Here is a 12,243-nt window from a genome sequence, read left to right as displayed (position 1 = left end):
TTATACATTAAACGAAAACCACCTACCTGCAAACTCGATGTCACATCGTACGAATACGAGAATATAAAGGTTTTTGTACTGATCAGCCATTTGAGCATATCGACATACTCGGCATCTCGTTGTACCTCCTCTGGCGTAGCATAGACATTGTACCTTATGTAATCCACATCATTAACCCTCCATAGCGTATGTCCTCTCACCCGTCCGGCAATCGCGCTCTTAGCCGTAACTACTAACAATACAGGGCCTGAGGGCAAACGAAGCACACCTAGGACTCCATGCACACAGCGCACATTGTGGCCAGACAGTACAGCTGCTTCTACCGGCTTTATAGTATGTGTAACACGGTCTATCTCAGCCCAATGTGGCGATTTTCGGTGGTCGGAAAAGAGGGGTTCCAAGCGGAAGGTGTTCTCCTCGATGTATATATTCAGCGTGTCTGGCAACATGTTGAGATAGATTATACATGCACAAAAGTTTCATATGCTTGCTACTACTACGATATACGCTTAATATCGCGTACTTTATGGTAAGTAGACCACTTTCTCCCCAGTGATATGAGCCACACAGCACACTCACTATATATTATAACAATATTTATGAGGTGTTCAGCATGCGCACCTAACCATGTCAAGTGTTGGGATAGCCTTGTACCGCAGTTGTATCAGGTGGGGATAACAAGGCGTGTTGACAGAGTGGCTCTAGTACGGGATACGGCACGAGTGGACGCTGTTCACATATCCACCGTGTGGCGATATATCTAAGTGTACATGTAGTGGCAACGCCAGAGTAGAGCCTGGTGGCACTTGGCATTTAGTTTGGCCCGGTCGTTATATACGAGATATGTTTTACATATGTATGACTAATCCTTATCATCGGCAAATTATACGGCCATCCAAAATGATTGGTTGCGAGTCTGCGGCAAAACAACGACGTCATTATATTTTAAAAATTGGGAAAAAGACACCCCACTGTGTGTGTGTAGATGACGATACTGTTTTTAAAAAAAACAAAAAACAAAGCATACGTGCACGATGATATTGTTTAGAAAAAATAAATATGTACGACAGGCTACGTATTTACAATTGTTCATGCTATAGATACATACATTGTGTTCCTCATTGGGAAGGGTATTCGAACTTCTCATTACCCTATAACTGGTGAGGGCTATGACCTGAAGGCTGACAGCCACAGGATGATCAAATATTGTAGGTTTGCGAAGGATACGTTGTTATAGCTTGTAGGTTTTGATGGGTAATTATGGAACAGCCCAAAATGCAAAATAGTATTGACAATCCTGCCTGATATGAATGCAGAGATAGTAAGATTATATTTCACGATGGAGTTTGAAGGTGAAGAAATATATACAAATTGATATAGATATATATAAATATAAGAAATATATACAAGTATCTACCAGAGTTACCCCGACTTGCCGAGACCAGGTGTTTGCCTATGGCGTGGTGCACGTTGCACGCCTGTACACTGATGCACCTGTAGCTCAGAATTCTAGACAAATACGCAAGCGTTACACTAGCAAGTTCAAACTAGTAAGGTATGGCACCAAGATACCAACACCAGCTTTGCTAAACGGGTGGAATACGAATACACTCAGTGAGGCCCCAGGAATTTGTATATATGTTCCAGCTGCATCAACGCTGCGGCCGAGTTTGAACACTCACATATGCATGGAAGTATGTGTACGCATGTGTATGCTTTGTCCACATCTGTAGCGCTCCTGTTTGATATAACCACCATATTGCAATGTAGAGGCTGTGAGTCCTTAGCTGTGCTCACCAAGTAACTGCTGCACAGCATCCCCTCGTGAGTATCATTAAAAGAAACAAAATATAAATAGAAACGTAAGCAAAAATCAATAGTTCAAGAGTGACTACGTCTTTTACAGGACCGCGAAGATTGCCCAAGACACATCAGATACCCTAACACACTTATGTGGTACATCTCAATAGAAGTTCTACAATACTGCATCTGAGTGTGATCGAAAGGATCGACAATCAAAGCAGTCACACGCCGAGAGTGTAATCCGAAATACATCTCGATATAAGTCCTTAAAATACTGCACATACCTGAGTGTGATCGAAAGGGTTGACAATCAAGGCAGTCACAGGCCGAGACGTATATCCAAATTCATGGAAGTACTATATGTATATTAAAATCCTAAGTTTAGCACTATATGTATATCCGAACAAATAGACTAGTACTATATGTATATCCAAACCGTCAAATTAGTACAATATATATATATATTCAAATCCTCGGGTTCGTACTATATCTTTGTTTATAAATTACTCGTTCATGTTACTTCCTAAATATTTCTGCGTGGTGGTATTAAACACCCCACGTGTACGAGCCTCTTTCCATGCATTCACGGACCCATCGGCCTCCACCCACGAGCAATGACACTGCAATGTGCTATCGCCTGTGTACATGCTCGGTTGATCTAATACTTGTACTAGCACCTACGTGTGTATATGCTAATTAATGTCTTGCTGATGCTGCCTTGCCTTAGCATCGAAGTACTACATATATCACCTGCTGGCGCATCCCTTACTTCAACACTTATGTTTGTAGGCACCCATCATATACGTGTATGTGTGCCCCCTACGTTTGCTTCCTCACATCAGCATCTGTGTTTGTATATGTATCATCTTCATTTTCATCCTCACTGTAGCATCTGTGTGTGTATATGTTTCACTTACTGTTGCCTCCTCACTTTATCATATACCTGTATGTATGCCCTTGCGTTTGCTTCCTCATTTCAGCACCTGTGTTTGTATATGTATCACCTCCATTTTCTTCCTCACTGTAGCATCTCTGTGTGTATATGTATCACCTACTGTTGCCTCCCCACTTTCTCATACACGCGTGCGTTTGTGTGCCACCTGCGTTTGCTTCCTCGTTTCAGCATCTATGTGTGTATATTCCCCGTCTACTGTTGCCGCCTCACTATCATACCCGTGTGTTTGCGTGTCACTTTCATTTGTTTGCTTACCTCACTTCGGCATCTACGTATATATGTGTATCACCCACTGTCGCCTCCTCGCTACAGCATCTGCGTGTATATAAGTCTCACCTACACTTACACCCGCTCTCTCCCTGTACCACACACGTGTCTATGTGCATATATCTTATCTACTGCTGCTTTCTCCTCAAACCACCCCACTTCTTTAAATCTGGTGCCACCCCCATAGGCCTCCTGCCCCTGTCGTCGCTGCTCCATATCCTGCTCACCGGACGTGCGGTGTCGGTCGTCTCCACTGATTGGTTCTCATTACCCATCGAAAAGGGGTGTGCCCTAAATGTCAGCGGCGAGGGCTGGTCTTCAATCGCCGACGGTATTGGACCGGTGTCCGCATTTGCGGGTAGTTTGAGACTGATGTCGCTGGGGGAATAGTTCCCTTCCGAATGCGACCGAGAATGTCCTGATTTAGAGTGTCCTGGTTTGCGGTAGCTGGGTGATAACGCACAGAGGTGGTCCGAAGTTCGGACGGGTGTACTCGTAGTTGCGGGTGAGAGTCGGGGTACATACATTCGTTTGCGGGTGGGTAGGTATGTGCGCACATTCAGGTCTGACCGGGTATTGGTCAGCTTCGCACGCTCGCCTATACTCAGCTGCACGCTATATGTGTCTCCATTGTAGGCCCACAATGATCCCGGGGCGGACAGTTGAGTTCGGGTGCCACCAGGTTGTCCCTTTCCAGAACTCAACCGCACCTCCGATGTATTAAACTCTTCCGGAAAATTCGGGTTCGAACTAATTTTCTGGCGCTCCAGATTCCCCAAAATCTCCTTCCCCTTCGGATCCGAATCCATATTTGAGCTCCAAAAATTAACACTCTCGTCGCGCCTTAGCATTGCACCGCTCTCTAACGCCCGCCTCACTGCGACCAGGCGGCTACAGTCTTCTGCGTCCTTACTATTCCGCCTTAACCTCAGATTCTGGTTGGTGTACAGGCTTTCGTCTGCATAATCGGGTATGTGAAGAGGGAGACTTGTGAACGTCTGGTTTAAATTCAACGGCGAGTAGGTAGGATAAAGTCCCGTCCTTCCCGCATGTGCACCCAGATTCGACTGTGTCCCATATGTCCCGGGCAGACCCAGGTGTGCGGCCAGGTGGATACCTCTGGTAGAGTCTGGTATCCCCATTGCACTCGCACGCCTCATAGAAGACTTCGCGGAATTCACACGAGGGCTCGAGAATTCGGATTTGGACTCGAATTGTCCCGACTTTGCACCCGAATTCACACGTCCGGTTTCGCTCTGAGTTGACTTGTCACCACGTGTGATGACATGCGTAAGTGCGTGTGATGTATGGCTTTCTGCCTCGGAGTCACATTCACTGTTACAATCAATATGATCCACGTCGACCATCTGAATCTCTCTGGTTTGTTCGGGTGAACTTGATGCGGAAGTGATCTCAAGGTCTACTGACGAGAAGCACAAGTGTAATGGGTTAGTCTGACATACACAAACTCAATCTTAGATGAGATAAATAATTTGAAAACATGATTCACCATTTACATACATAATACACACACACACACACATATATATATATTTATATATATAATCGGGCACGAGTACAACTTATATCTCTATACATGTATTATAAAATCTGGATAGATGTTCTAGCATGTGTCACATAGTATCCAGGTATCTGCGCAAAGGTTCTAAGTACAAACATTAGACAATGTGAATTTCCAAATTGATTTATCAATGTATGCACACGTTACCATGCATTGGCATATACATAGTGAGATGATACATATTGAGATGGATTATTAACAACTGTAAGGCTTGATATATATATATATATATATGAAAAACTCGCATCTTGCTAAATAACCAATATGCCTAACACATACCTATGCCACTGGCCCTGATCTTCGTGTAGTGCCAGTACCACATGGCCATCACGATGACAATTTGCACATCGTATATAAGAATGTTTATAAAGTACTCCATGCTCAGTATCCTGGCTGAGTCACCATCTCCGAAGATCTTCTCAAAGAGATACCATGACAGATTGGAGTAGATGATGCCGAAGGTCACAACTAGCCAGAAGCTCATAGACATGCGCGTTGTCTCGAGATGGTGTTGTTTGAGTTGCGTCCGCAGGCGCATCAGCATGAGGATGACTACCAGGAACATCAGAAGATACAGAACCTAACAAGATACGAGGGTAATAAACGTGTTAAGATCAGTTGCTGGTTGAGTGCAATCCGAAGGTATCTGAGCATATTTCCCTTCGATTACAGATTGACTCTGATCAATATGCACAGGAGGCGAAGAGCGACACCTAGAGCTGAGATTAGGACTGCAAGGGGCAATGCCAAACACAGCACTTGCAGGACACAAGGAGCACAAGACACCCCAGCCACAGCCTTCTAGATAGACAGCCTCAGCATGCACCGAGTCTCGTCGAGCACAAGGAGATGTAAAAGCTATACGATGTACTTTAAAGGGCCGATACATCAGCGGATACTATGATTGCCCGGGCGTATGCTCAGTTTGAATCCCGCAGTTTAGCACACATACTAACAGGATTACATCTACCAACTCGATCTCTACCAGCATGCTAGAGGCAGCAGCTATAGATTTGCAGGTCAGTGTATGCGTCTGTATAAGATTCAGTGTGTGAATGACAGCGGACATTTGAAACGCAACCGTATACTTCAAACTTGAAATAGCCCCAAATAAAGGCCCCACCAGACAGACCATTACCAATCTTCATAGAACACGTAGGGGTTTAGACGACAGATTGTTACCAATTCTCAAAGAACGCGTAGGGGTCTAGGATGCACCCCAATCTAAGCAACCGGCAAATCTCTATAGCAAAAGTAGAAGACTTTCATTTGAACAAGCACTATCCAATAGACATATTCCACGCAGACACTTACAAGACGCAAGCATAGCCATAGGCTGTCTCGAGCATAACTACATCTAACAACATACGGAAGCCATGCATGCATCCGGACACGTGGGTCTTCTCAATAAGACGGGCAGATATAAAGACATGTAATACGCGTACAAGCTCACCTGAAGTGGTACGAGAAAGTACCAGTCCACAGGGTCCCCAATAAACACCAGAAAGAGATATCCGACAGCAAAGGGCATTATCAACTTGGCAAAGGTTATGAGCAACCAGGTCTGGTCTAAGCACAGGTTACGAACCGGGGGGAATTGCCAGCGCCGCTTCTCAAATGATATCCAGCCATAGTAGAGTATGAATATACGCAGGTCAAGAATGAACAGCGGCAGTATAGTCATAGGACGCCCGAGGCAGTAGAAAATCCATAGCACGTGGTCTGCAAAAGAGGCGAGAACACGAGATAGAGTACAGAAAGGATTATGCATTAGTACACGCACACACAAATATATACACAATTCCGTATATAGATAATACATATACATATATATCATACCAATACAGAAGTACCCCCCCCCCCACCATATATATATATATATTTTCATATACAAACAAAAATAATATGTACACACACAAAAGACTATATATATATATACACACATTAACATATAAATATAACAAAAATAACCTATAAATGTATATATACACAGAAATTCGAAACACAGAGGTACGATGGAGTTAAGCCCTCTATCATCCGTCTCAGTAAAAGCCATGCAGATTTAACGAAAACTACGCCAGCTGATACCTATCGTGGTGGCGAATTGTGTATATAAACATATAACTTGTTGCGCAAAGACGGTTTATAGTATATACAGTATAATTTAGTATTACGCAAGAATTCTAACAAATATTGGTAAATATTCATGCATGAAACATACAAGATAAATCCATACTCTACATACATTAAAACAAACATACACACGCACTCTCTCTATAAAAAACAATAATATATGAATATATATATATATATATATATATATCTATATATATATACATATAAATATATTTATATGAATAAATATAAATATAAATATAAATAAATATATACGAAGGGTATGTACTTAGACATTCAAAGATATATCAATACACGTACATCATACACACATGTAGAATACAATCCACGTGTACACCCACGCACAAAAAGCATATATATATATATATTATGTAAGCAAGAATATAGCTTCCACTACATACATACCAATATGTATTTGTATACATATATATAAAAATACAAACATATATTTCTATTATTATATATATAAACACTCATACATGTGTATGCACGTGGATACAAATACATGAATAAATACACATGTATACATACATACATATATAATACACACATACAGATATATATATATATATATATATACATATTTATATACATATTATATTCAAATACAAACACAAGTGCAAACAAGGACGTAGTGACTGTCTATGTTTATCTGTACATGATGCGGAACATATAGTACTCACAAAGTGAAGTAAAAATGGTGTCGGAACATACTAATACCACCTACGATCAGCATGGCATAATTGAGATACAATGCATGTTGACTACTTTTGACAGGGCAGCCTATAGTGTTTACTGCATATCAATATCTAATATAATTATTCGTGCACGTATCAAACGAACATCGGGGGTCAACAAAGGATTGTGAATACCCATAGACGGATATGTATGCGATATATATCTCAAATTAATGTACAGTTCTATAGTAATTGGTACAGGACTGATCATACCGAAATATATTGAACTGTTAATACACCATTATAATGAAATATAATTAATACAATAGTTATCGCCTCTACGAACATTGCCATAGCATATACAATTAATATATTGATCATTGCATCTACAATTGATACAATGTTCATATTGCAATATACTATTTTGTAGATATATTGGCCATATTGTAACATACTTACAATTGCCTAAAAAAGTGTATTACCATGATATACAATTCATACTGTAATATACTTACAATTGGCGAGTTGGGAGCAGAACAAGTAGCAAGTCAGCTCGCCGATCTGAAACGCATATCCCAGAATAGACGCCAGCACGAACAGTACTGGGAACCGCGTGGAATTGCGCAGGCTTCTGGTTAGTACGACTATGTACGCATATGCAACTGCGATAGTTAAGATATTGATTATACCTAGCACTCCCAGACCCGTTCCCAGAGGGGTGGGAACACATACTAAGTCTTCCATCATACTGGCAAAGTCAAGTACGAACAGAGTGATCTCCGCACATGGTAGTGAATGTTTGTGCGGACCGGCTGGTATACCAGTAGGCCATAAGTATGTCTATAAAGATAAAGACAGGATCAGTACACTTCTAGCAACCGCTGGGTAGCCGGAGCATATTCATATGTAAATATGTATGTATGTATGTATGTATGTATGTATGTATGTTTGTAATTATGTATGTATGTTCATCTAACTTGAAAATTAAAATACAGTTGGTATCTGAATTCTGGACTTCCAATAAGTATGACGCAAGTGTAATTGGTGACTCTCAGTCTCTATTTTTAAAATTACCCCTTTCGTAATAATAAAAATGTTTGCCACACTGACGAGTGACGTCTGACGAGTGACTGAACTGACGAGAGTGACGAGTCTGACGACAAACGTCTGACGGCCGACGGGACGGATCACGGACGGGTAAATAGACTCCTCAAAAGCCTATTTATCCAAAAAATAAATTAAAAATGAACAGTGTAACACTGTAAGTCTGTAAATGTCAATCTTTTTTAAAAAACAAAAAGAAAGAAGAGGCTAAATATAAAATATGCTGTGACTCTGTGTCTCTGTGACCCCCGATTTTTTTTTGGAGTTGTCAAAAATAATGTATTTTGTTTAAAACAAATTAATTTAGCTGTTTTTGTTCTGGGTTGTTTGTCTGTCTTTGTGAAAAAAACAAAAAAAAGAACAACAAAAACAATTGAAACAAACCCCATTGCTCTTTTTTTAGGTTATGTACTAACCTCATTACGTTTCCCGTTAAAACGCAATAAATATTTAAATAAGCGTTCACGTTCAAAGTTTATCCTAAATATAGACTATGGTTTACATATAGGTACGTTTTTGAGGCGGGCTGTTACGAATTATACTATTTTTCACCTTGTGTCAGTTGTAAATAGTTTCAAATCGCCTTTTCATTTTAAAAAAGGTCAATTTCTCAGGTGCAAATTTGTAATTTTCACGGTCGATTTGCCCCCGATATACTTTAAAACGCTGCTCTTAAAAAACAAAACTTTTTGCGTTTACGTTTAAAGTTTATCGCATACAAGCAAAACGTATTGAGCTTAGGGCCTATGTATGACAAACCACATAAAAATTTTAAAAATAGTATTTGAAACGGTAAACCACGATATAATGTTTTTTCTCGGGCTCTTGAGCCTCTCAGTATTTACTGAGTAGCGAGTACATATTTAGAATATTGGGTTGTTTTTAAAAAAAACAGGCAAATACAGTGAGGAGTCAGGACTCGAGAGACTCGTTTGTCTTTTAAGCGTTTTAAAGTATATCGGGGGCAAATCGACCATGAATTTTTTCCTCCAAATTATGCACCTGACTAAATGACCTTTTTTAATGAAAAGGCGATTTGAAACTATTCACAACTGATAAAAAGTGAAAAATAGGACAATTCGGGACAGTTAGGCCGCCTCAAAAATGCACCTATTTGTAAACCAATAGGACTTTATTTAAAAGATACTTTGAACGTAAACGCTTTTTTTGCGTTTTAACGGGAAACGTAATGAGGTTAGCTGACAGACTTTCGGAGAGGAATAACCTACTAGTAGTGAGTAAATATCAAAAACTCAGTTTTACTCCGTGGCGATCAGGCGGGTCAGCTCTGTGACTTCAGTGAAGTTCAGAAGTCCAGTATCGGAGTGACGAGGAACTTGTTTTGTTAAAAATTTATTTTATCACAGTTGACGCTCTCGAGCTATAAACCTCAACGAGTTAAAAGTTATAACTTTTATTTTTGTGTGTTTTTTTTACGTTTAAAAGAACACATTTTATAACTATATGATTATTATGAGCCCTTATCAAATTCATTGGGTGCAATTTTCAGGTCAGTAAGTATATATATTTAGTTCTGTTTTCAGGTGCAAGCTGCAAACTACTGAATGCTATCTAATAAATGACAGGTTGAATTTTCTGATTGGCTAAGAATCATTTATAATCAAGTGCAAAATTAAAAATCATATATTTATTTTGTCCCAAATAAAAGTTACAACTTTTATATTTCAAAATCAGTTTAAGGTTTAACGTTTATATAGTGACTCCATAACTTCATGAGGATAGCTCTCTAGTAGTCTAGAGTCTCGACTCTCGAGGACTTCCTGTTTTGTAGTATTTACTATCGTGCGGAGAGATATTTACAACAAGAGAGAGAGAGAGAGTATGACGGCCTGGGGACTGGAAAATATGGAGAAAAAAATATGGCAAAAAATAGCCGTAATATATTTGGAAAATACGTATTATGAGCCCTTGGCGGAAAATATGGAATATGAATTATGAGACAGAATTGGCATAGTATGTAAAAATACTTTCGAAAATATCAAATATGGATCAAATTTACAAAGTGTCAGGCTGTCAGCCTGGCAGCCAGCCATCGGCTAACTTCGGCTCACGGACTCGTGCTCGTCACTCGTCACCATTTGCTGTGCACTTGTGCAGTTTTTCTGATTTTCAAGGTCTTGTAAAAGCCGAGCCTCCACATTAGAATCTTGTAATATAAACGTACTACTAATAGTACGTAAAACATACTCTTAAAAGTATGTAAACATGTTTTCCTATTTAAATATGGGTTTTAACGGTTTTTATTAACTAAATACCTTTTCCATTCGACATATCAGATATTTGGACAAGGCCATTAAAAGGCCCCAGTAAAATACCAAACAGAAGAATTGGTCTAGTTCTATTAATAAAACTATATTTACTTTCCAAATCTATTTATATCTGAATACTTCGGTAGCATCTGTCATAGTCTCATGGATACCCAGACTTCAAATTTGAATACTTATCGAATATTATACTAAACCCTATTGGTGATAGAATAGAGTTAGATCTGATGCCTGATATCGTCCTGTTCTAATGTCCCAGTCCCCAGATGTGGAACTTATAGGACATTCTAATAAGTCCTGTCCTAAGCTTTTAGGACTCTCGAACAAAGTGTCGTTTTCCGGAATACACCTATTTATGTTTGCAAGTTGCAACCTGGTGTTATAGGGACCTGGACTGCTGGTCAGTGTATATGTATTTTTATTTCGTCCGTAGTTTGTACTTTGTGCCCGGCTGGGGCCCAGCGCCTAGCGGGCCTGGAGTCCTGGACCTGCGCCCAGTGGACGGCTGGACCTGAGTCCTGAGGCTTGAGCCCATGCATGACCCCTGCTTTGAGTGTGATTATGACTGCGAGTTTCTGGCTGTAAAATTGTATGTAATTTTATAAATTTTTCTTTTAAAAAAACAAAACAACAACAAGTAATATTTACATGCAAGTGCTATAATACATATGTACAGTATAAACATGTGTGGAAAAAAAACCCCTGACGAAATTCATAGAATATGCAAATTAGAACAGGCAGTCATACTGCAGGCAAAATTAAAAGGCAGTCATAATGTAGAAAACTTTCAAGGGCAGTCATAATGAAGGCAGGCTTCAAGCATTCTCGATAAGTACCTAGGTCCTTTCAAAAAGAACAATACAGTTGATTTATTTTACAGGTGATATGAAACAGAACTGAAGTTGATGTAAATAGATGTCGCTCTCTGTACTACAGCGAGAGAAGTTCATCCATCGCACTGTATATACCACATGAATAATAATAAGCAATAAACCCATGTATAGACGTTCAGTCCTGTCTAGTATGCCTGGTTCAATGGACGGTTTTGACGAGTATGTATAGACAGAGTAAGCACTGCGACTTTAGTTTATCTTGTTCGTGTTAGAAAACTCAATCCTATTCGCGTATAAATTAACATAGTTTATCGAATATTTCACTTCTCATCTTCATTGATCGCGGGTACTCACCACCTTGTTTCACTCACTAAAACTTAAGGAAGCATAGATTATATACCAGTGCCATTATTATTTATGTGCAAATAAGGATTAATATATTGTTTAACACACTCTCTCTCTCACACACACAAACTACTCTCTCTCTCTCTCTCTTTAACACTCACAGACACAGACACAAACACAGACACAGACGCAGACACACACACACACGCACACACACACACTCTCTCTCTCTCTTCACGGACACACACACACACAC

The 12,243-nt window shown here is 39.9% G+C and overlaps 2 protein-coding genes across 2 annotated transcripts in view; both read right to left on the bottom strand.

Moving 5' to 3' along the window:
- SARC_09059 (hypothetical protein) overlaps nt 1-449 on the bottom strand; it is a gene marked incomplete at both ends in the record, with an annotated part of 4,779 nt that extends 4,330 nt beyond the window's left edge. Inside the window, one exon of the mRNA XM_014296941.1 lies at nt 80-449. Within this exon, the coding sequence (XP_014152416.1) occupies nt 80-449 (370 nt within the window). The remainder of the gene's footprint in view (nt 1-79) is intronic.
- A 1,828-nt stretch (nt 450-2,277) lies between these two features.
- Nucleotides 2,278-6,305, bottom strand: SARC_09058 (hypothetical protein). The gene is made up of 3 exons (XM_014296940.1): nt 6,061-6,305; nt 4,887-5,187; nt 2,278-4,445 (listed from the first exon to the last, which is right to left on the bottom strand). Exons 1-3 carry the CDS (start codon nt 6,289-6,291, stop codon nt 3,154-3,156), a joined length of 1,824 nt encoding a protein of 607 aa, XP_014152415.1. The 5' UTR covers nt 6,292-6,305; the 3' UTR covers nt 2,278-3,153.
- Nucleotides 6,306-12,243: the final 5,938 nt, after the last annotated feature.

Source organism: Sphaeroforma arctica (assembly GCF_001186125.1).
Source record: "Sphaeroforma arctica JP610 unplaced genomic scaffold supercont1.880, whole genome shotgun sequence".
NCBI classification, from domain to species: domain Eukaryota; class Ichthyosporea; order Ichthyophonida; genus Sphaeroforma; species Sphaeroforma arctica.
Note: the sequence above shows the minus strand (reverse complement) of the source record. Positions and strands in the feature narration are given on the sequence as shown.